Source organism: Euphorbia lathyris, chromosome 9 (genome assembly GCF_963576675.1).
Source record: "Euphorbia lathyris chromosome 9, ddEupLath1.1, whole genome shotgun sequence".
In the NCBI taxonomy this organism is placed as follows: Eukaryota; Viridiplantae; Streptophyta; class Magnoliopsida; order Malpighiales; family Euphorbiaceae; genus Euphorbia; species Euphorbia lathyris.
This window is the reverse complement of record NC_088918.1, coordinates 38,405,503-38,431,733: the sequence shown is the minus strand read 5'-3', so window position 1 is coordinate 38,431,733 and position 26,231 is coordinate 38,405,503. Positions and strand designations below refer to the sequence as shown.

General features: G+C 37.9%; 1 protein-coding gene across 1 annotated transcript; it reads left to right on the top strand.

Annotated features, from left to right (window-relative positions):
- The first annotated feature begins 10,782 nt into the window (after positions 1 to 10,782).
- Positions 10,783 to 19,480, top strand: LOC136206353 (uncharacterized). The gene is made up of 8 exons (XM_065997376.1): positions 10,783 to 11,401; positions 11,520 to 12,031; positions 12,871 to 12,921; positions 13,010 to 13,117; positions 18,499 to 18,594; positions 18,693 to 18,791; positions 18,877 to 18,936; positions 19,029 to 19,480. Exons 1-8 carry the CDS (start codon positions 10,897 to 10,899, stop codon positions 19,092 to 19,094), a joined length of 1,497 nt encoding a protein of 498 aa, XP_065853448.1. The 5' UTR covers positions 10,783 to 10,896; the 3' UTR covers positions 19,095 to 19,480.
- Positions 19,481 to 26,231: the final 6,751 nt, after the last annotated feature.

Below are 26,231 nucleotides of genomic sequence, written 5' to 3'. Positions count from 1 at the left end.
GTTTTAGACGCTATTTTCTAAATGGGGATGATCGTAGAAATTTTTTAATTGAATATGCTAAGTTTTCATCTTTGCGTGAAGAGTTTGGTGATTTTGATTCCATTAATGATAGGGGTGAAATGGATCCATCTTATTGGTGGCTCTCCTATGGAGCCGGTACTCCTATGCTTAAATCTATAGCAATCAAGCTTCTTGGTCAACCAGCATCCTCTTCTTGTTGTGAAAGAAACTGGAGTACCTACTCTTTTATCAATTTAATGAGAAGAAACAAAATCACTCCTAAACGTGCGGAGGATCTAATGTTTGTCCACACTAACTTGCATCTTCTTTCTAGGAAGACACCATAATATGAGAAATGAGAGACAAGAATGTGGGATATTGGTGGAGATGCCTTTGAGTCACCGGATGGTGCGGGAATCCTTGAGATTGCTGATCTATCTCTTGATGAACCGGAATTGGAGTTGATGGTGTTTGTAGATGAAGAAGATGATGAAAATGAAATGCTTGAAGATTAAGTAATTTGGTTTGATTTGATTTGTAGTAGATATTGTTTTTGTGATGAATTAATGACTTATCTTAGTATGAATGTTTTTTTATGGATTAGAGAATGACTTATTTGTGATTTAGAAAGTTTTTTTATATATTTTTATATCTAATATATATATCTAATTAATTATATAAAATTTACCGTGTCCCCGCCGCACCCGTGTCTCATATTTTCCAAAAATGTCGTTTTCCGTGTCCGCACCCATGCCCGTGCTTCATAGGCGTATATATGATGATTCTTCAAAAAATCTAACACCACTCCTAAGTGCTTTACATGCTCCTCCAATGTTTGGCTATGAATATGAATGTCGTCAAAGTATACCATACCAGCACAAATTTCCCAATCACGGGACGAAGCACTTAATTCATTAGCCTTATGAAAGTACTTGGAGCATTGGCCATTCCAAACAACACCGCTAGCCATTTATATAGTCCATCCCAGGTTTTGAAAGTGGTCGTCCACTCATCACCGACCTGAATATGAATTTGGTGGTAGCCACTCCTCAAGTCAATCTTTGAGAAAACCTTAGACCCGCTAAGTTGGTCAAACATGTCATCGAGTATAGGTATATGGAGCTTATACCGAATGGTGATCTTATTGATAACCCGATTATCAATGCACATACGCCAAGATCTATCCTTTTTTAGTGTAAGTAATGCCAGAACCATATAAGGACTCATGCTCTCCCACACATACCCAACTCCATAAGTTCTTCCACCTTTTCTCTCATGACTTTACTCTCTTTAGGGCTCATCCAATAGTATGGAGTAGGCTACCTCTGGGTAGTAGGTCAATATAATGTTGGATGTCCCATAGAGGCGGTAGCCCATAAGGTAACTCTTCGGGAAACAAGTCTTTGTACTCGTCAAGCATATGATGCACCTCTTTTGGCACCTCTCTCTTTTGCTTTACCTTCAGCTTTCCACTTGCCTTTACCATCATCATATAAACCATTTGACTCTCCTCACATTCATTTATGAATGCCTTGTGAGTAGGCAAACGACTAATGTACCTTTCTTCTTCGATTTGGGCTTCCCCACCATAGGTGTAAGCACGTACCTCACCCCATCCTTCACAAACCTATAGGTATTTCTCCTCCCGGCATGGGTGGCATCATATCAAATTTCCATAACCTTCCCAAGAGTAGGTGGCAAGCATCCATGTCCACCACATCGCAATAGATCTTGTTTTAATACTCTCCAATGACAATTGGAACCTTGCACCATTAGGTTATGCTCAATTCACCAATGCTTTTGATTGTTCCCACACCATAGGGACTAGGATGTGCTTCCACAATCAAATCGAACTTTCGAACAACGACATCACTAATGATATTTTCTTGGCTCCCGCTATCAATAATGACATTACACTTCTCCCATTTTACTAGACAACATGTACAAAATAGTTGGTGTCGTTGATCCTCCTCAACCCGGTTGGAGACCAACAATCGCCTAACAACGTGAATAACATGAGCATCATCATACTCCCTATCATCCTTATAATCAATTGTTTCACAAAATACATCATCATCCTTTTCATAATCATCTTCATACCACTCCACTACATTGGCACTCCTCCTCTTAGGGCATTTATTTGAGCGGTGTCCCAGCTCGTTCCAATGGAAACACTTAAATCGTGCTGGCTTGGCATATGGGTTGTTACCCCTAGGAGGCAGTGGTGCTCCCCTATAGAGCCTTACGTCCCCCACCAATGGTTTTCCCGTAATAGGAGCTTTCACTCCACTAGCACTAACTTGGTTGCCCTTATCAAGCCTCTTTGAAACTTCTCTTCCCACAAACGGACCATCACCCTTATACCTCCGATAACTATCCTGGGTCCTCACACTCTACTATGACTCGGCCTTGAGAGCTAAATTCAGTGAGTCTTACACCCGAATTACCATTTGTGTACCAATTCTGTCTTGAATGTTGTACCATAAACTCTCGAGATACCTAGAATTCTTTTGACTTTTGGTTTCTGACAAGTTTGCCCTTGCTGAAAGTCGCAAGAATTCTGAGGTTTATTCATGGAAATTCTTAGCACCTTACGGGAAACCATGATACGAGCTATAGATATGTTATTCATAGTCGGTGATAGAAACTGCTCCCTCAACATCGCCTTCATCTGAAGCCAATATCTAATCGGCTCCCTTCCTTATCTTCTTCTCTTTTCCCTCACTTGATCCCATCAAACCGAAGCTCCACCCTTCAATCGATAAGCTACTAATCGGACTTATCACTCATTTGGAATACCGACACATTCAAAGAATCTCTCTGTATCAGATAACCAATCTAGGACTCCTTTTATATCCAATTCACCCCCGAATGAAGGCAATTTGACATTAAATTTGAAGTCATCATCCCGATTGAAGTTTCCAACATATCCACACATAGCATGCTTATTATCAAGATACGAGTTTCCCCTAACAATATGCGTATGTCTATTGCCAACTAAACCAACATTACCAACATTTTCAACATTCCTACTAAGTCTGCTCAACATCATCAAAGCCATTGCTATCACTATCCTTATTATGAACAACAACATAGTTCGATCTTCTTACCTTGTGAGCTCTAGGGCCTGCTAGATGTGGTTGTTATGGTGCAATGTTTCGCTTTGATGGTGGTGGTGTGGGTTGCCTTTGTGGTTGAGGTGTAGGAATATCTTCATGCCTCTAGTTAGGACCTCAACAACTTGTTGAATCATATCCCGCACTTCTAGCTTATAATTTTCCATTGTGGTTCTCATCTCCTTTATTTGTTCTTTCGAATGCTTTCTACTTTCGGCTATGAGCCAATTTTGCTCCAGTAACATCTCCATCATCTCGTTCTTGGAGTCTTCTATCTTTATGTACACCACTTCCATGGTTTCTTGAGGTAGCTTATGTTGAACCATTGCCAAAAGAAGTCTTAGTTAGGAAAAAAATTAGATTTGATACCAACTTATACAGATTAATGACGATAGATTTTATTTTGATCTTAAATCAACAAAAAAGATCTTTACTAGCTAAAACTAGAAGGAGTGAATCTCAAATAAGAGGTATAAAACCTTTCTCTAAAAAGGAATTTGTGTTTGATTGATTAAAAGTTAAGCATCCTTACAAAACTTAGGGTATAATACCTCTCCTAAAATAAAGATAAAAGACCTTAAAGCCCTTACTAGGGTACATCTCATAACTAGTGAAGTAGGGATAAGATATGGTAGAAAGGATAAATGATAAAGTAGTAAATAAGCCTTAATGGCAAAACAGTAATAATAGAATGACAAAACAATAATAAGAATGTGAGCAAGATTATGACAGGTTTGTCTCCTTAGCGAAGAAGCAATCCCACACGGCGTGTGGTCTTTCTGACGCCATGTGACTTGAAGAAATTAGGCAGCTCACACGGCCATAGACATAGTCTTTGATGGTCTTTTTAAAAGGGTCTCATGATGTGTGAGGAAAGCCACACGGTGTGTAAGACATTCCTCCATCTTGACTCGAATCCTTGAAAGAGGTGTCCGCATCAATTCCAATAAAATCTTGAGTGACAGGACAGATAAATTTTAAGAGATATATTTATAAAATTTCATAAAAATTATCATTCAAAGTATAAAAAAAGTATTTAAAAATATATATTAAATTTCGAATACATACTACTAACTTTTAATGATTTCATACAAGTTCGTAAACTATTTCAAAGTCTTTAATTTTTATTTTGGAATAAAAAAGCATAATCAATCAAAAGGTGATTGTTAGACGAGGTGCCGCGGCCTAATCTCTCGGGCGGACCGGGGGGTGGACAACCTCATGGCGACGTAAGCGGTGATTGGCGCCGAAAGCAACCAATCGTGGAATCAAGCTGCTCGGCAGGACCGGAGCTCGGAGATATGGAAGAGTCGCCACCCACGAATGGGAAAATGAACATCGATCCCTTGCGGGAGACCGGTGTGGGTTCGGAAAACTTAGGTACGAGCCGAGAAGGCTAGCTCCTTTCCGGAGAAAGGCTACTAGGCACCCCGACATCGCCCGGTTATGAACCACCGGCCTCCTACTCAGCATGTTAGGCGATAACGGACTAATCGTATACTTCTTTAAGTTTAAAATTCATTTGAAACCTTTTCTTTCTCTTTTTAGAAACCGTTTTGAGCATATATTATTGGAAAGCCACATTAGTAAAGAATCACCCATTTATATTATACATACACAGAGAAGGGGGAAGAAAGAAGTGGTTTACGACTTTATTTAAATGTCATGCTGTGTGTTTACTCTATGCTAACTCATTTTCCCAAAACGAGTTCCTTTACATGGTTCGCACCTTAATCGCCGTTGGAACGATTTAGAAGCGTTTTAAAACCCCGCTTGATGAAGTTCACCCGAATCGCCGTTGGAACGACTCGAGTGTTTGAAAACGTTAGGATAAAAATCTTTTAATAGGAAAACATGATTAATCATACAAGTCAATTTTATTTTGTACAAACCTTTTTAGAAAATGATTCAAAAACTCTATTATTCACAAAGAAAACGATTTTAATTACAATGTTCGCTTAATCCGCCTTTGGAACGGATTAAGGTTTTAAAACGTGATGTTTTGGAACCAATTTAGAAATATTAACAGAAATAACTCCATTTATTTACATTAGGAACCTCTAAAAATTCATTAGTGTAAATGATTAAATTGAAAACTCTCTTTTTGTGATTTATTTTCCCCTCTTACTTAATGGACTCTTTACCTATTATGATTATAATAATAAACCTATTTAAACCAAGATTCACACTCAAATAAAGCCCATTTGAAACCCGGGCCCATGGATGGGCCAAAGGAATAAAGAAACAATTTAAGCATATATATATACATTTAAATCAAAAAGAGAATATGAGAATGAAAGTTAATAAAAAAAGGAACTATATAATACATGTATGAAAATACTAGATATAATACATTTATACTTTAAAAATGTGAAAATAGTAAATAAATCTCATAAATAAGAAAATAATCCTTTATCCAAAATAGTTTCATATAATAATCAATAACATAACCCATATACCCCAAAACTACATATATACATAACTAATATAGTTTTAAATATCAAAAATAACATATACCAATATCTACTAATTATTTCCCAAAATGCCCAAGTAAATAACCTTTAAAATAGGATCTAATATAACTCAAATGAATAAAAAAAGAACATATATATACATATAGTTATGTTTAAAAATTAAATAAAGAATGATATACAAACATCCTAAATAATTATATACACTAAATATCTAAAATAGTTTGAAAAACATACATTACATAACTATACATATATATATTAAGGATTAAAAGCTTAAAAGTTAAGAAAAAGGGACTGAAATGACATTTTTTACGTTTTGGCAGATTTACCGACGGAAAATCCGTCGGTAAACAGCAATTAGTGACAGAAATGACAAATTACAGCAGCACTCCAATTATTTCCAGATTTATTCAAAAGCTTTAAATTAAATCTAATTCAACCGCCTTGGATTTCCGAACTACCAAAAATGGATCATAGTCAATAACGGAAGTTCCTAAAACGATGTTTTTTTATTTTAAAACATTATTTGGAAATTTCTTTTAGATCCAAAAAAGCTTATAACCTCAACGTTTTTCGATACCCGAACTACCTTTTTATCGGATCATGGTTCGTATTGGGATATCAAAACGAGGTTTTTTTATTTTAAAACAAAACCGAATTTTATTCAACACGAAACGAAAATTAAATAAATACGCTAATTAAATAAAACGTGACAAGATAAATGAATAACTAAATAAATAAAAACTATAGCATAAAAATAAATAGAAGGAGAAGATAAATAAAATAAAATAAAAGAGTCTAGTCCTCGGATAATACCTTAAATTCGGTATCTGACAGTCGAAGCCGATTGATTCCACGAGTCGCCTTCTTCCGTTTTATATATTTTTTAGTAAAAATTTAACTTTAGGAAATTCGGAATTTTTGAGAAAAAAAATATTTTCCTCAAAAAAATTCACTTTCTCTCTCTAAAAATGTTTAGAGTGAGAAAGGCTCCAAAATTCCCTCTTTTCATTGGGATCCGTGCCCCTTTTTATAGGAAAACGGGTCCCCGGAAAAATGGGCGACGCCCGAGTAAAATCGGGCGTCGCCCAAGGGGGTTAGGCGGCCGCCCATGGCATGTTGGGCAGCCGCCCAACCCTCCGTTGGGCTACCGCCCAACATTGTTGGGCGGCCGCCCAACCTTTGTTGGGCTACCGCCCAACATTGTTGGGCGGCCGCCCAACATTTGTTGGGCGATCGCCCAACAGCGTTGGGCGTCCGCCCGACGTGGTTGGGCGCTCGCCCAACGGCCGCCGGGGCGCGCACGTCCCGCGGCCGTCGAGCTCGCGTTCCGTGTCGTCGGGCATCCACGCGTCGTGGCCGCCGAACGTGCGTTCCACGCTGCCGGGCGCACACGCCCCGTGGCCGACGAGCGCGCGTTCCGCACCGCCGGGCCCGTGCATCGCTCGGATGCCGAGCGCGTGCCATTCGTGGTTGGATGCGTGCGTCCGACGGACGTCGAGCGCGCGCTTTGCGTCGTCGAGCGGGCGTCCGACTGTCGTCGAACGTGCGCCGGCTGCCGCTAAGCACTCGCACCATGCCGCTAAGCATTCGCGATCCATCCGATCAATAACAGCGACCCGCCGTAACTCTTTCTTCTTTATTATGTACTTATTATTCTTTATATATTTTTTGTTTTTCAAAACTTCCGGAATCAATTGTTTCAACCGTCTTGTTTTCAGGTTTTCGTCACAGGTCCTCCGACTCGGTGTCTACAGTGATCAACTTTCATTCACTTCATCTCTCCATCAAAAACTTAATATTTTAATTTTTTTTTTCTTTTTATATTTTGAAAACGCCTTATTTATTTTTTTAACTTGCTTAAATCAATGTGTTAAAACTTTCAAACTAAGAGCGAGAAAGAGAGGAGGGAAAACTTTAAAAAAAGAAGCATGTCTTTCTTGTCCTCCGCTTATCTATGTTATGATTTTAGATCATATATGATTTTGTCTTGTTTCTAATAACAAGTTTTGTTTTGTTTTGTTTTGTTTCTGATAACAAGTTTTGTTTTCTCTTATTTCCGATAACAAGTTTTGTTTTGTTTTGTGTTGTTTTGCTTCATGGCATCGTCAAGTAGTATCGAGACTATTTATACCAATTTGAGTTTGGAGGAAGATAGATGGTCTCTGATTGGTAGATTCCTCTCTGATGTCCGAAAACCACTTATGAGGAGAATAAGTCGACCAACTAGAGATGAGTTCTGGGCAGAATTTCACTATGAGAAATAAAAAAAAATTGTTTTGTTTGTGGTTTTTTAGACCATACAGATTTCTCATGTCCAAAAGTTTATGATTCGATTGATAGAGAAGTTGAAAAGCCCTATGGCTCTTATATGCTTATTCAGACCGAAAGGAAGTAATCCAACAAAGGTGTAAAATGACTGGTTATTGATGTCCGGCCAAACATCAGCGACAGTGATTAGGGAGTGGTGGTGGAGCGTAGTGGTAAGATCCAAAAGAAAACTCTCATATTTGGTTGCATTAATGATGAGACTAATGACGACATTAGTAGAATAATTAATATGGCAGTTGATTATGAAGGAGGAGTAAATCATGGATCAGTTACTATGGAAAATGTTGAACAAACTCCCATATTTAGTGACATTAATCGTGAGACTAATGACAACATTAATGGAACAATTAATAGGGCAGTTAATTATGAAGGAAGCGTAATTCATAAGTCAGTTACTAGGGAAATGTCTAAAACGGTTGAACAAACACCCATATTTGGTGAAATTAATCCTGAGACTAATGGCGACAATAATGGAATAAATTAATATGACAGTTGCTTAAGAAGAAGGCATAAATCATAGGTTCTAACATGAGTCTGGAGAAGATATTATGGTTATATAAGTAAAACGTAGAAGGAAAGAAAATGTTTTAATGAGGGGAAAGAGGCAGTTTCAAATAATAGTCTGATTGTGGATCCAAAAAAATAGGTTTCAGGTGGGCTCTGCTGGGCAGGCCCACCCATCATCATGAGTCTATTAGTCTAGAACTATCGTGGACTGGGCAACCCACGAGCGGCGTTTAAGGGATCTTATCCAAAATTACAAACCATTTCTTATTTTTCGTTCTCGTATTGCTGGAAACTTTTCGGTTAGGGAAGGTGAAGCTACTGGTATTCGAGAGGCTCTTAGGTGGATCAAACTCGAGGGTTTGGGTGGTGTGGAGGTGGAGTCATATGCGCTATCAGTGGTGGTGCACATTCATAAAACATACTTTCGTTCTTCTTACGGTTCAATTATAGACGATTATAAAAGTTGTATTTCTAGTATCAATGACATTTCTGTGAGATTTATAGGTCGTTGCGAATGAGGTGACTCATGATTTAGCTAGGTCTTCTCATTCATTGTCAGAAGTTATGGAGTGAGGTACTGTCCCTCCACATTTTATTTTACATATCTGATACCACGTGTCACGGGGCTAACTAATTGACACCATGTGGCGCTTGCTTCTTCCCCGAAAGCTAAGCCAGCCAATAGCTACACCTTACAATATGTGTAATAGGCACATATATATGTTAAGGACAAACCATATATCGATTAGATAAAAGGGACAAGCATCACAGTAACATCAAACAGACAATCCACACCAGTCACATATAACAGTAAGCAACAACATACAGAAAGGAACACAATATATGAATAATACATGGAGGCTTTTATTAATCATAAGACAACCATATTACACCCTCAACATCCTAACACTAGCAGTAGGGGAAGACGGGGATATCTTAGGCAAATCCTAGTGTCAAGTCCCGGGGAGGATAGTCCCTCCCCCTATAGTGTTTCTTATGCCAAGTCCGGCCCAGGGGCAGTGGACGTTACAACGTCTCATTCACCACTACCCCAAATGCCCTGACACACTCCCCCACTCTTTGCCCCATTACATAGTCACTATCACTCTCCCTATTAAGCTTATTATTACAACAATTCCCCACATTACACTCGCCCAACTCTCCCCATCCTAACGCTCTCCCCCACTCAGAGGTTCGACGTCCCCGTCGAATGAGCCTTGACGAAGTCTTTGATCTCATGCTTGAAGGGCTGGAGATCTGATTCCTTGTCCTAGCTGATTTCTTTTTCGCCGTGTGCCTTCCATTTGACGAGATATTCTTTGTACGAACGTCGGCTTGTGGAGACGATCCTTTCTGCTTAGATCTCTTCGACTTCTCTGCTTGCTAGTGCTTGATTCCGTTTAATAAAACTTATTTTTTTCAAATAATAATAAATAAAAAACTTTCAATTATATGTCATTTTTTTTAACAACTATTTGTCATCTATTGAGTGGTTAAACTTGTTTAAAGTATACGTACATTAAATTGTTAAAAATTTCCTATTACCTTCTTTTCACCGTGAATTTCACCTTCAACAACACTTGTGAATAAATAGAACATTTATCAAGTCAAAATTTTCTACACTAGGTACAGTCGCAGAATCTTAAAAAAAAAATAAAAAAAAAAATTAGAGTCAAGCCTATTAATTCTGTTAAACATAACCATGGTTGAGCTTCCATTAATGAAAAAAACTTGGAGACAATTTTATTTGGGGTAATACACATATTTGCTCCTGTGTTTTTGCGGAAAAATAGATTTACCCTTAAATCAAATAAACCCACAAAACTATCCCTGAATTTTCCATAAACCTGCAATTATACCCTAATCTGACGGAGCTGCTAAACAGCGATGACATCAAACCTTCTTGTCTCCAAAAAAATTGGATACGACAATCAAAATTCATTTGGTTTCTTATTGTTTTCTAGTGCTATTGCTTTTGGATTAATTAGGAGGTTTAGACGCCATTTTATTAGGTTCATTGAGCTTTTATGAAAATGAATTTTGACCGATCTGTTCTTCTAACTTGCTTTTAATCGAAATTGAATGTGCATATTTTTTTCTATTTGTGATTGGTTGTTCTTTTCTGAAATTTTTCTGGAGATAAAAAGGTTTGATGTCATCGCCGTTTAGCAGCTCCGTCAGATTAGGGTATAATTGTAGGTTTATGGAAAATTCAAGGATAATTTTGTGTGTTTATTTGATTTAAGGGCAAATCTGTTTTTCCGAGAAAATACAAGGACAAATATGTGTATTAACCCATTTTATTTTTATTTTTATGTATGTAAATGTAAGCATTAGGCTCGGTAGTGCTAAAACCCTAAAAATAAAATACACACTTGATCCAAAATCGATCAAAGGGTTTAGTAGATGTAGCAAAATCATCACTCACATTCTTCTTTCTGGAAATGACCCAATAACTAGCTCCTATAATGATTCCCAAATCTTCTTCTCGTCTTCTCCTTTATCATTCTCTCACAAAACCTAGAAAACTCCCAATCCCCCATCTTCCCAGGGAGCTCTCAACTTTTCCGCACTTTCCTACCACCCAAACTCCTCCCTTCTCTCATTCTTCCAAAACCTTCTTTTCCACTTCTCAGGCTGCTTCCAGCCGTATTGTAAATGATCTCCTCGCCGAACTCGAGCGCGAAAAGCAGCGGGAAAGAGAAGCCAGGAAGAGAGCAGGACTAGACACTGAGGACATTGATAACGAGGATGAAGAAGATTATATGGGCATAGCCCCATTGATTGAGAAGTTAGAGAAGGAAAAGCTAAAGCCTGCTGGACCGGATATGCATCGTTACGAGGAGCCATCCGATTCTGACAGCGATGACGATGATGAAAGGTTTGGCCAAGAAGCAGTGACCAAGAGGTTTGAGATGTTCCAGAAGAAGCATAAACGCCACAAGGAATTGCTCGATAATTTTGTTGCTTCTAGTACGTAATTAAATGGAAAACATGCTTCAATTGTGATTAATTTTTTTTGTTTTTTTATGTTTCTGTTGTGGTTAAGACTAAGAAGTCTTGAACAATGTGAATTTTAATTATTCAACAGGCACGCTTGATGATAGTTTCAAATGGATGAATAAAATTGACAAATTTGAGGAAAAACATTTTAAACTTCGACCTGAATATAGGGTCATTGGTGAGTTGATGAATTATCTAAAAGTAGCAGAAGGAAAGGACAAATTTATTCTTCAGCAGAAGTTAAACAGAGCAATGAGGCTAGCGGACTTGAAGGAAGCTTATGATCCCAACAAGCCAGATAATTATGGAGTTATTAATCGTACGCAGGGTCCCCATGTTGATCATATGGATGATGCTGGACTTAAGGATGATAAACCATTAGGTGGGTCTGATGATGAGGAAGAGTTTGATGACATGAAAGAAAGAGATGACATCCTGTTGGGAAAGCTCAATGCTATTGACAAGAAACTTGAAGAGAAGTTAGCTGAATTAGATTTTACCTTTGGAAAGAAGGGGAAAGTTCTTGAAGAGGAGATCAGAGATCTTGCAGAGGAGAGAAATTCTTTGACGGAAAAGAAAAGAACTCCTATGTATAGGAAAGTAAGTACTTGGAATCCTCTAGATGCACTGCTCTAATTTGATATTGAAATGCAAATCTTAAGGATATACTTTCTGCATACTCCTCCATTCATTATCATTTATCATGGTTTGTCAAGACATAAATACTTTGTGTTGCATTTTTCCATTCTTACTGCTTTGAAGTTTCCTAATTTTGTGGACAATGACCTTAGTCTGAACTTCGATTATGAAATTGCTTATTCTGTACATATTAATGTTTTTGTCGAATAAAATACAAAATGAAGTATATACCATATAGTAACGATGACCTTGGATATCGCAATTGATCAATCAAAGAAAGACTTTCTTCAAGCATCTCTGCTCCATGCTCAATACGTAATCAGTACAATGATCTATTGTGTGTGCATGTGTTGAAGTGGTCAGTTCCGAAGCTGTTCAGTGAAGAAGTGCTAGTTTACACATCACATAATAAATTCGATGTGTTTTGTGCATTTCAGTTATCACCTATCTAGTCTTCCTTATAGAACAAGCACAAAGGGAATTTACCTGTATAATGGAGGATTGATATCAAAATTTAGAACTTAATTGTCATTTAGGTTTCTAATGCTTTTAGGAAATTAGGTTTTTCATTAAATTTTAATTTTATTTTCTTGTGATGGTTAAATTTATCATGGTGTGCGTTTAATGAGGTGCTGTATCTAAAACTAAGATTTAGACACAGATTGTAGTCATGAATTAGAATTGAACTTACTTATATTAGTGCAATTGCATAGTGTGTAATACATTTAAAATCATGGATATTTGCAATGATAAATTTTTATGTCCTGCTTTTATATCCAAATGGCTATTGGTAATGGCAGGGATTTGACGTGAAATTGATAGATGTGAATCGAACTTGTAAGGTTACAAAGGTATTACCTCTGACCTTTGCTTTCTCTTTAAGGTTTGTTTATGTGTGTGATGTATGTGTTTTATATTTGTAAATTTTGTATTATTTAGGGAGGACAAGTAGTCAAGTACACTGCTATATTGGCTTGTGGAAACTATAATGGTGTTGTTGGTTTTGCTAAAGCCAAGGGCCCTGCAGTCCCTGTAGCTCTTCAGAAGGTAAATTAACTGCACCATCTGATATTTTTTTTTTTTTTAAATTTCTTATCTCGATAATTTTATGCCTTTTTGGCCTGAGTTAGTATGGCTAGATTTTTGTGCCCCTGGTTTTGGCCAGCCAGCCAGCAGCATCACTAAACTGAGATTTGCTCTACATGCTTTACTGAATTGAGATTTACTCTATATGCTATAATGTACATTGATTTTGTTACAAAATTTGTTCTCTAATATTATTATTAGAAATATATTGCTTATGTACAGTATGCCTGCTACATGAATGTACCTTTTATGCATAGTTATATCTTAATGCATATGGTACGTGATTATGAATTTATGATAGATTACACAGGCAAAATGCAAATAGCAACAGGAAATTTGGCTGACAGTTGAAGAAAACAGCAATGATTTATTTGCCTTCATTTAATAGTTCTTGAATATTGAAAAGTCTGCTGGAACTAACAAATAAACAACTACTTATGGCTACAATTAAAGAATAAACGTCAGGTCTTGGATAAAAAAAAAATTACAACTGATTCTTTCCAGTATCAGTATCATTAAAAGGTCACATGACTTGTTAGATCCTAAAACTCAAATAGAACATCTAAAACAGAAATGGTGCTCCTGCATCAGATTATTTGGGTGATGTATGCTCCTTTACATGCATCTTTATTTGGCATTTAACATTAATATGTTATGCTCTGTTCTTTTCTGAGTAGTTTTAGAAATTTAGGGGCTGAATAGAATATGGTGCAGAGAACTGTAATAATGATCCATTTTTGATCCTCTATTATCAAACTCGTCTGAGTCGGGTTAGCTAGGTTTCGAGACGTCTCTACAGGAGAATTGAACTCGACCAAGACCGGTGCCGAACTGGGTGAGTCAACCGAGTCTTGAAAAGGTGATATTTTTTTTTTTTAACTTAACTGTCAGCAGCGAGTACGCCAGACAACCAACGGTGAACCGAGAGGGGGGGAACAGCATAGCAATGACAGGGAAGAACGAGAGAGAAAAGTGATTTGGGACAGGACAGGCAGTCAAAATGGTTTTGAGAGGTTTGCAGAGAAGTGAAGGAGAGGAGAGGAGAGGAGAGGATTTTGAAATTTGGAGAAGACGGATTTTGGGAAGGAGATGGTGGAGGACGTCATTTTGGGTAGCATTGGAGAACCAATTAGAATTTGAAGAGCCACTAAATAATAACCAATGGAATTATTATATACTTAATGGACAGTAAATAATAAAACTAACACAGAACTCGAAGAGACACAAATTAATGTCTAGTGTGTAAAGTCAAATCCAAGGCTATAGAATTTGAATGGAATCTTACAGTTCGATTCAGGAGTCACAATTTACAGAACGAGGATTTCAATCACGAGTCAAATCTCGATTTGACAACTATCATTTGGTCCCTTTGGAATGATTGATGCTTCAGTCATTAATGAATAGCAGCGTAACTAGGATGCTTGCTTTTAATACTGTAAAATTCAACAAAAATCTTGCTTTATCTCCAGCATACATGAGTTGTGAAGGTTGCTTTGATTGTTCCTCCTTTACCAAATTTTCTTGTTTTATTTCCATGTTCAAATTTCAAATATGCTTATTGCTATGAGAAAGATCCTTGGTGTCAAATTTGATTGGATAACAAGATGTAGAGGAATGAGACTTTATTTTCTGTAGAAGTAATTAAATTTCACAGTCGCTTTGACCTGCAAGGTTAAGCTTTGAGATCGAGTCAGTTTTTGACATGGAACTAAAACCTCTCATACCAAAAGGTTCATAGATCAAACCTTAGTGTGTCAGCTATTAATATGAAGTGGACCTTTAACTATTAGCTCGAGCTTTTAGTTCAATCGGTTCCATGACATGAGCCAGTGTGATCAAGTGGTCCTGGGTTCGATTCCTGGCAGCCCCATTTGTTGAGTTATTTGCAGGACATGGTAATATGGGCCTGTGTTGTGACGCTTCAAGCCCAAGTGTGCTTTCGCGTGTGGGGGTGTGTCAGCTATTAATATGAAGTGGACCTTTAACTATTAGCTCGAGCTTTTAGTTCAATCGGTTCCATGACACTTAGCAACCCACATTTTTTTTTTAAAATTTCAGCACAATATGAAATTTGTGTGTTTATCCACATTTTGAGGCCAATGAGTAGTTGCATGCAAGGTTTGTTAGAAATAATAAAACTAATCTTAAGGCCTTCAGCTACATGATTAATCTTTATAATCGAATGGTTCATTGATATTGCAAATTAGGGAGGAGTAGTTGGTTCTTGATGATATAGAAGACAGTGAAGCACTTGCAGTTTGAAGTCAAATAACAAGTTTGATACTGATATTGTCCCCATTCAGATTGTTTATCGTTAGGAATGGGATTGGTTGCTGATTGTAACAAGCTTGATATGTCAAGTAGAAATTAAACATATAATAAGGAGATTTATGTGGTTCGGTTATTTTTGCCTACACTACATCCAATGGTGAACAGGCGTACATAATTCATTAATAATCGACAAGTTGGTACAACAGTTAGTATTCGTTGTCATGGTTCCAAGTTCCTAACTCTTAAATCCCACGAGACCCGAGTACACCCTAAAGCTCACACTTATGCATATTCCAAGACTACAAGTTCCAAAACTCTCAGCGAATTAATAAGCAAACAACCCTTGCTTATATAGGCCTGGAAGTAGAATCCTTTTCCAAGTAGGATTCACTTAAGAGGAAGTTTTCAATTCCTATTCTAATTAGGAAAACCAAACTAAATAGGATTCTAGACATACCTTAACATTTATCTTATTAGATCTTTATACTCTTTCACCTTTGCTTTGACTTGATAATTTTAACAACAATGATGTGGGTAAAAGAATGGATAGGGCCGGCCCTATAGTGGATCAACCAGCACACGACCCAAAGATATGGAAAGCTATATGAGGCAGAAGGGGAGTACATGTGTGTAGAAAGGATAGGTGAGATAGGTTTGTTTTGTAGTAAAACTGCAGGCTAATAAATACAACAGAGGGATGTTGCAAGGGCTTTTGATGATTTTTCAATTTGGTCTCCAGCAAGGTGGGGTTGGTCCTGTGGATGTCAGTTTGCTGTTTGTTACTTCTTAGGGGTGTAGTTATATTCTTTCTTTGTCCTTGTGGCTTATTACTGTTCTATTGAGTTTCGAATACCATTTGATCTCTTATTTTCTACCTATGTTGTACATTCAACTCTGTTACTTCTTGATTGCTAACTTTGCCCACGACAGAACAAAGTCCCTCGCTGCATTTGTTCTATATTAATTCCATGGCACGTTGCAATGTTCTCTGCTAATCATAGTTATTAATGGCGTGCCTAAGGTGCATGTCACAAGGCTCCATGCTTAGCGCCTTAACACCCTCAATTGCGGCGCCAGCCAGGCGTGCCATTGTGCGCCAAGACAGTGCCGCCTCTGTGACATATGTGCAGTTTTAGGGTTTTTTAAAGTATTTAATGTAGGTTTACAATTCACCCTTGGATTAGACATATCTAGGGGTCCAAAATAAGCAAAACTATAATGAGGAAGAGACAAAGTCTCAAAGTTACTGAAAGAGAAAGAAGCAGAGAAAAATAGAAGAGAAAGAACAAAACCTACATGAAACATTGGCAGCCAATGGGAGATTATTGTGGAATGATTCGTGTTTGAAGATGATAATCTAACAATGGGGTACAGTTAGTAGGGCTACTGGAGTTGACGCAAGTTCTTATAACACTAGAGGAGTAGGAAAAAGGGCTAAAGTACCATCTTCTAGTTCTTGAGGAAAAGCTCCTACGGTTCTTCGAGATGAGGATGAAGAAGATATTGATTTTGTTCATGAGGATGACGAGTATGAAGAGGACCAGTTTCTTGAACAAGAGTTTGATAATGTTTTAGATGAGGAGTGTGATAGTGATGAATGATGAGTGATGAATTTGGAGAGTTTTGACGAGGAGTAGCTATAAGTCAACATAGGATTTACTATTTAGTTGAACAATTGAACTTTAGATTTTGAATATGGGGTTTATTACATGTTAGAATTTACTTATGATTAAGAATATTGTCATGTTTTATTATTCATTGCATTTTTATTTTAGAATTTATCATTCTTATATTTTAAGTATTATCATTTATAGTTTTATAAATTTTATTTTTGTTAGTGCGCCTTGTGTCGCTCAGGTGCGCCATCACCATGTGCCATGCGCCAAGACTCCAGGATAGTTGTTAAAGGCGCGCGTCAAGGGCGTCTCAGGCGTGCCTCACTCAAGGCTCAAGGTAGTGAGCCTTGATTGCAGAAAGCGAGGCCCTGTTTAAAAGGCTCTTGCGTTGTGTGCCTCGCCTGGGCCTCGGAGCCTGAATCAAGGGGCGCCTCTGCGTTTTCACTAGGGTTTTTTTCTTTTTTCTTTTTACTGTTTTATGTAAACAAATATTTAACTAATCTCAACCACTAATCTAATTTAAATAAGATTATTCTTAACCCTTCATCTAAATAAGAATATCAAGACACATAACTAAATATAGAAGATTAGAGAGGGATTAAGAGCAGTCAAGTAAAGAAGAGTCTCCTCCACTCCACTCCACTCCACTCAAACAGAAACTGCGAGAAACTGGGACAGACACACATAAGAATATCAAATGACAATGAATGGTTATTAGTAATAGCATTAGTTAGGTATTTAGGTTAAGATGTTAAGTATATGTTAATGTCTATATGAAGTATGAACTTAACTTTGTGTTTTTGACATTTATGATTTAGTATTATGTTTTTATGTGGTTTTGTTTTGTTTGTGAGGTCACAAGTTTTTTTTTTTTTTTTGGTTTATGCTTTTAACTAGTAAAAGAGTATATATATATATATATATATATATGTATATATTTCTGCGCCTCGTGTTCCTCAGGCACGCGCCTTGAGCCTAGGCTCCAGGACGCCTTAGTGCGCGTTGCGCCTAAGTGCACTGTGTGCCTTTAATAACTATGCTGCTAAGTGGACGTATAGTTTTGACTGTGCCATTGCTAATCCTCAATTTGCTAGTTTCAAGAGAACTATGACATAGTTCTTGACTGACTGCATTATAAATTTTCTTCTACATTTATCTTTGGAGAGCAAGGTAGCTTCTGTTTTCTCACGATCCTATGTTTTCTGTTGTTATAGTTAATTAATGGACCGTGAGTTGGGAAATTGATCCTGTCAGTAAGTAGGAAATATATTCAGTGTTCTCTTTGACCTTATGGTTTTATTTAATTTGTTAAAACCTTGCTGCAATTGGCTTCCTGCGAACATAAATATAATAACAAATGGAGTGAAACTTGATCCTATCCTATCACAAAGTATGTTGGATGTGTATAGCTGTTTCCACAGTGCTCATCTCTTACTAATTTGATTAAGTGAACAGGCATACGAGAAGTGCTTTCAGAATCTCCACTATGTGGAACGGCACGAGGAGCACACAATTGCACATGCAATACAAACAAATTATAAGAAAACCAAGGTATCTGTCTCTTTTGATCTCTTTCTCCTCTAGTCATCTGTAAACATATGCATGAAGTGCTTCTGTTTTGGCTCATTCTCTATTACGCTTGATTGTAGGTGTATCTGTGGCCTGGGTCAACAAGGACGGGTATGAAAGCTGGACGAATTGTTCAAACTGTACTGAATTTAGCTGGTTTCAAAAATGTGAAATCCAAGGTAAAATGGACTTGTAAACTGAATGTGTTGGTTATATTATATGTGAAGTATGAAACTTATATGAAAGGTGAAACTGTTATACCAGGTGATTGGATCAAGGAATCCTCATAATACTGTTAAGGCTCTATTCAAAGCTTTGAATGCTGTAAGTGTTTGAAAATATGATGGATGGAAGGAATTCTTCCTGTTTTTGATGTTTTATTGTGTAGTTGATTTTCCTGTTTATGAATATTGCAGCTTGAAACGCCAAAGGATGTTCAAGAGAAGTTTGGCAGGACTGTGGTTGAGAAGTACTTGCTGTGATAACAAAATACCCCTTCTTTTGATGGAGCATCTGCTATCATGTTTTTAGATGTTTGTAGTCTTGTGAATTAAATTAATAATACATCCATCACCTTCAACAAATGCATGCATTTCTTTCAATACTTGAGGTCTCTTTCTATATTACCTATTGAGAGTGATGATGGATCATGATTTACAGATATAGAGGTATCTCAGTGCCTGAGTGTTCAATTGAAATTTTTGGGTGCCTTTACCCTAACAAATTAAAGCTACATACAATGGTTTAAGGGAGTTTTTTCTGCGACAGCCCGACTCATCCTAGGTCCGTTCTTGCTTATAGAATATAGTTAAATACTTGCATGATTTATTATTCTCAATATATTAATAAGAAAATAATTTATTTATTTTATTTTATGAGTTTCTTTAACTTCTGAAATATTAAATTTTTATTTTATTTTGAAATAAGAGAATAAATAACCTTTGAAATAAGGAGTTGAGTTGATTGACTGCCAACACAAATTGTAGTTGCAAACACAAATTGTAGTTGCATTATGGGGCTGCAATTTTATGATATCTACTCTTTATGTATATATTATTGTTGAAATGATTTTTTTTTTTTTTATCTAGGGAGGTTGAAAGAGAGTAATGGGGAAGTTTTGTCGTAGCAAGAGAAAATAAAGAAAATAGAGTTTGGAGTAGAAAGGTTAAAAAAGAAAGATACATGTAGAAGTAATTGATGATGGTGCCACAGCAACTCCATCGAAAGAAGTTATGTGGAATCAATATTTTAGATTTACAAAATGAATTTGGTCACTTTAGATTTAGGTAGAGATTAAAATAGGTTTGGATCTAAATGAATCTAGATTTAATGTGAATTCATTTTTTGAGTCGCTAACCAATAAAATGATGAATTAATTTAAAGTAGTGAAATTAAATCCTTCCTACAGAAAATAATAAACAAAGAAATGAAGTTTGTTCATGAGATGAGGCAGTAAATGTAAAGTTGTTCGTTTTCTAGTAAGTGATGATATGATGTTCCATCCATCACTTTCGGCAAAAGCTGTCTTATTTTCTCAAGTAAGAAAACAGCCTATTTCAATTAAGTCACTTTCTCATATTTTGTTTTCTTTTGAAAACAGTAAGTATGTATGTCGGCTGACCTATATAGATATTTCCATATTAAAGTTAGGGTGCCTTCTATTGTTACTTTGTTTTTTACAAAGTAAAATTTACTTTGTTTTATTCACCATTGGATCATTATGGACTTTAAAAAAGTAAGTTCATCCAATGGTGGTAAAAACAAAGTAAAGCTTACTTTGTAAAAAACAAAGTAAGCATAGCCTAACCCTAAAGTTAGATCTTTAAGGAATGAAAGAAATGAGAAAGCACACCCGTTTGTTTGCAGATCAAAATTGTGTAGGAAATTTTTCATAAGAAAATCTTGTGCTGTATTACAACATTGGAAAATATTTTGGTTTTTAACTACGATACCCAAAAATATTTTCCGATCACTAATTTAAGGTACATAATATCATATTTATTTGTATTTTTTTTATTATTTTCAGCTATGTATTTATATATAAAAGGGTGAAGAACGAAAAATGGAAAAACGTGATTCCAACTTCCATGATCTGTCAAGGAATGTTCGAAAACTCGTTGATTAATGATGTTGAAGGTATACTAAGTAATATCCGATAAATATAACTTTGTCATGTGGCACTTAAGAGACTCGAACCAACTCTTAGGGAAAGGGACATGGCATCTCCTCAGTGAAATATACAGTACTAGAACTTTGATTCAGGAAGTCTCACTAGATGTAGTCAAGGATCCCGTTTTACCATGATCGCGTGCAATTCCGAGAATCATAGGCTTAGTGGGTTTGAAGAATATCAGGTCCGATATCTGGGTGCATGTTCACCTATCAACAAGTGAGCATGTTCCGCTCCTCAACCCATAACCTTCTTCTGTAGTCCGACTACAGTATAAATAGAGTAAGTTGAGCTCAAGGTACACAAGTTCATTCATTCTACTAAGTTTACATTATGGATTTTATTTACTGAATGTGATCATCCTCCAGTCCTTTCATAAACTGACTTAGGCATCAGAGCGGGTTACCAGGAAACGACCTCCTTTTGACCTTGTTTATGTGCAATCAGAAGTTGACAAATGAACTCTCAAGATTCAACCACAATAAATTGGTGCAGTAAACATGGACCGTCACAACAATGACTCGTTTGAATAGTTCCATTGAAACTCTTTCCATAGTGCAGTTCCTACATCAGGGTTTAGAAAACGACTAAGGAAGAGGCGTGCCGAATTCAACAGGTGATTCACGACCTAACTCTGAAAATGGTGGAAGAAGATAAAGCCCTAGAGCCCCCAACATCAAAGGCTCTTCGGCGTAATCTCTCGATGTTTGGTAGAAAACCTAGGATTTCTCCACAACAACGTCAACATCATGGGGCAATAACGCGCCATTCAAATGACTGAAATAAAAGAAAAGCTTGAGATAGAAGAAGAGGCCATCAGGTATGTGAACAAACCTAAGAAAACCAACTGCTCGACCATACATCGCACAATCTGAAGCTAATATCGTCAACGAGAGGAATCATCGAAGAACCGAGTAAAGGATCTAGACACCCAGTTAAAGGGGAAATGAGACTCCCCAATATGATGTCGCTGATCCCGAACTCCCCCTTATCGTAAAATAAGGGATGTTGATTAATCCCCCGTAAGATCAGTCAGGGCGAGAGAAGAAATACGACCCTCCTCAAATAGGAGGATATCGGACTCTAATCACCGAAGGACCTATCATCGGTTTGTTGAGTCTCGATTTGTCAGCTAAGAAGAATAGGCCCCAGACCCGAGAGTGATGGACACCAAAGGAAAGGAACCTCATAGTCAAGAATGAGGTTACCAAAGCTAAGCTCGACACAATGCAGAAAGAGCTCGATAAGCTCAGGAGCACCATCGCCGAGGCGGGGATCAACGTCGAACACCCCAATGCAACAAAGGTAGAAATATCGCTATGTAAGAAGATCATGGCCGAGTCTATCCCCGAGGGTTTAAGTACCCACTATTAAAAGAGTACGACGGGACAATAGACACCCATTACTCATGTTAAAAACTTCAGACGAGCCATGGATACTAACATGACAACCGATGTTGTAATATATTGTCTATTCCCCACTACCCTAAAAGGTGCTGCCTCCTACTGGTACCAAACCCTAGGCACCGAGAGAATTATTAGCTTCAAGCAAATGTCAAAACTCTTCGCCAACCACTTCGTAACATCCATCTCCGAAAGAAAACCATTCATGATCTTATCTACTTGGACCAACACGAGAAAGAAAATCTCAAAGACTATGTAGAAAGATTCCAACAAGAAGCCATTCAAGTCAAGGTACTGAATATGGAGGGAGCAATCAACATCATGGCTTCCAACTACCTCATCAAAGAGTTATACTGTCAATCGGAACCCGATGCTGCTGTAGTCAAACTAATGTTGGGATACAGTCGATTAAAGCACGACAAAGAAAGCTTTGTACCTTCGAAGGAACTGCTAATTGCCATAAATACGGCCAAAAATCAATAGAATTATTGTGATTTCCCATGTTAAGTTCGCCTAACAGCTGTCGATACACAGCCTTGACCAAATAGGTCCCATTACCGTTTCTCGACCACCACCAACAATCACAAACCTTTTAGATGCTCAGATGCACCTGACTTGTAAGTTCCCTGTCCCTCTTGTTGAACAGGCCTGAGATGATACCAGAGTCCCATAATCGTATGTCCTCCATCATCAGGCTCTAGACCAACGCATCTTCAAGCCCCGACCATGTAGTAAATTCCATTTGTGGATTAGCCATATCTAGCAGCCAGGGGTCAACCCAGATGTGCGTGTCTGCACCATTTCCAATGAGATGACACATTTGATGTTGAATCAAAGGTTGTGCGACTAGCACACTACACTAGACAAAGCTAGGATTGGACCTCAATGTAGCCTCTAGGAAAGTTGAGTTGGGATAATAACAGGCTTGATATACCCTTGCAACCAGTGAGCCTAGATTGGTAAGCAAGCGCCAAACCTACTTCCCAAGCAAAGTGAGATTGAAAAGGTGGAGACGCTTAAACCCCATACCACCAAGCTTTTTTGGGTAACACAGTCCATGGCATGACTTCCACTGAATACGTTTATTAATGTTGTCATAGACCTACCAAAAAGAGTTTAGCCAACGTTCTAACTCATCACACAACATTTGAGGAATTAAGAACAACCCCATAGCGTAAGGTGGAAGGGCCTAGAGTACTGATTTAATCATTACTTCCTTACCTGCTCTAGATAACAGCCTGGATTTCCAACTACTGATCCATTTCCTGAGCATATCCTCTAGATAACCGAATACGTCCACCCTCCGTCGACCAATAACAGATGGCAAACCAAGATACATACCTATATTGAGATTTTGAATGACACCCAAGCTCGTACCCAGTGAGTTTCGAATATCGATGTGTACATTCCTACTGAAAAAGATGGAAAACTTAGCAAAATTTATCTTCTATCCGGAGGCCTTCTCATATTTTGACAGACATTCCTTTATAATATCACATTCTGAATATGTAGCTATGAAGAAAAAATAGCTACCATTAGTAAAAAATAAGTGAGGGATGGGGGGGGGGGGGGGCTGACCTTGCTACTTTACAACCATAAATCAAACCATAAGCTTCACACTACCTTAGATAGGATGATAAACCTTCAGCACATATGAGAAATAGGTACGAGGGAATAGGATCACTATGTGTGAGTCCCCTTTAAGGTATAATGGGACCAAAGAGATGAGTGCCACTAATGATATGCTTTCGAGCCTTTGTTACACTATGCAAGATAAGATTGATCCACCGACTGCTAAATCCTAATTTAATCATCATCAGTTCTAAAAAGTGCCATTCCACCCTATCATATGCTTTGGACATGTCAAGTTTAAGGCAACCACCATATTCCCTTGCGTCTTCATGTTCAAATAATGATTTACTTCAAAAGCCACCATTGTAGTATCAGAGATGAGGCTACCTAGTATAAATGCACTTTGTTGTTCAGAGATTATATCATTCAATACCAGATTCAGCCTGTTTGCAATGGTCTTCGAAAGAAATTTGTAAATGACATTACACAAGGCTATAGGTTTGAGATCAATTGCAGACTCCGGTCTAGACTTCTTCAGAATGAGGATCAGAGTTGTGTCATGAATCACCTCGGGAGAAGTACCCAATCGAAGCTATTCTAGGCATGATTCTATGACCTACGCACCAATAATGTCCCAATACCATTGATAGAAGAAAGGGTTAAAATCATATGGACTTGGGCTTTTATCAAGATGCATAAAGAACACGAACCTTTTATCTCCTCCAGGGTAAATGGTGCATTCAACATTCTATTAGTCTCTTCATGCATTTTTTGATGAATAGAGGCAATAATATCCTCCATGTCACAACTTGTAGATGCAAAAATGTCATTAAAATAGGTAAGGAGCACCGAATCCATACTAGACTTCCAGTCGACCCACTGCCCCTCTAAATTGCGCAACTGATGGAGAGAATTTTTCTTTTTTCGATTGGTGGCTGCTATGTGAAAAAAGCGGGTATTTAAGTCCCCGATTTGCAACCGATGTTGCTTTCAGTAACATTCTTGCTGATGGAACAACTTTCCCAACTACTGACGTGCAACTAGGTAGCGTTGTTGGACGTGAGGATCTTTCCCAAAATGGAGTTGCAGAATGCAGCGTCGACACTCATGAAGCTGGTCTTTGAACTGATTGTGTAAACTGTCTCCCCAGTCCAACATTGTTTCACCGTAATTCTTCAAACAACACAACAGGGATGTGGAAAGTGAGCTGTTCCACCCTAACCGTATCTTATCCATGCAGCCAGCTTTCCTGCTCCAGTTATTCTCGAAACAGAATCTACTGGGCTAGGTGTGATCATACGAGGCGAGAGTGAGCACTAGAGCAGAATGGTTAGAGGTAGGTGCTTCAACATTTAACACAGATGTCATAGGAAACATGGACAGCCAGAGACCCGAAGCCAACCCACAGTCTAGTTTTTCTTCCATAAAGTGAGTCGTACCACGACCTTTATCCCATGTGAAGGGATACCCCACCATACGAACCTCAGACCATAAATGTTAATAATTTCTCCAAAACTACGCAAGAGCAATGTAGGATGATGATAAATACCATGTTTCTCTTCTTGGAATAACTGGTCATTAAAGTCATCGAGGACTACCCAAGGTATGGGGGACCTCGATTTCAATTGCTTTAGGAGGGCCCATGACTCCTTGCGACGGCTTCGCTCAGGGAAACCACAGAAACCAGTCAAACGCCACATCAGAATACCTTGGAGAAAGACAACTATATCAATGTGATTCCGTGAATAGCTTAATAGGTTCAAAGTGTCACAAGCCTTTCTAGAGGAAAGCCAAACCACCACCAAAATTTACAGAATCAACTACAAAAATGCCAGAATATGAAAGTTTCTTTTTTTATTACTTTTTTTTTGCTACGATTACATTTAATCTCCATTAAAAAACAAAGCCATGTTTAAAATGGACCACCAGGTCCGCCAACATATGAACTGTCCGAAGGTTACCCATGCCTCGACAGTTCCAACTTAGGATACTCATTGGCTCCGGTGGGCCTGGCCACCAGGTCCCACCTTATCCCCATTATTCGACTTCACACCAGCGATATCACACTCTATGGGTCGATGAGCATGAATGACACGCGCAACAGTATTACCATATCCCAGTTCTGGATCCCGACGTCTTCTTTTGGGCTCATTTATAACCACTCTCTCCTCCATTTCTTTTGAGATTGTTGTAGTGACTTCCATTTCACTGTACCCCTTACTTATGCCTCCATACAACAAACCGCCTTTTGTCGCCTTATCCGTCTCAACCCTCTGACTAATCCCAACAAAATTCATATCAGTCATCATTACCGGACCATGAAGAAGGAACTTCGACTGGGGTAATGTTTGTGAATGTCTGGTTGGAGCTCAGAGCCAGGCCCCATAGAACCAAACTATAGCTTCGGGGTTCACAATGTCAAGAAGGCTACTACAAAATATTTCAACATGGCCCAGTTTCTCGCCATAGAAATA

Bases quoted from the DNA above. Each gene is read 5' to 3' on its own strand.
- LOC136206353 (XM_065997376.1), top strand. From the start codon at position 10,897: ATGATTCCCAAATCTTCTTCTCGTCTTCTCCTTTATCATTCTCTCACA. The intron at 13,118-18,498 runs GTAAATTAACTG...TTAAGTGAACAG, and splicing joins TCCCTGTAGCTCTTCAGAAG to GCATACGAGAAGTGCTTTCA. The intron at 18,792-18,876 runs GTAAAATGGACT...CTGTTATACCAG, and splicing joins TCAAAAATGTGAAATCCAAG to GTGATTGGATCAAGGAATCC.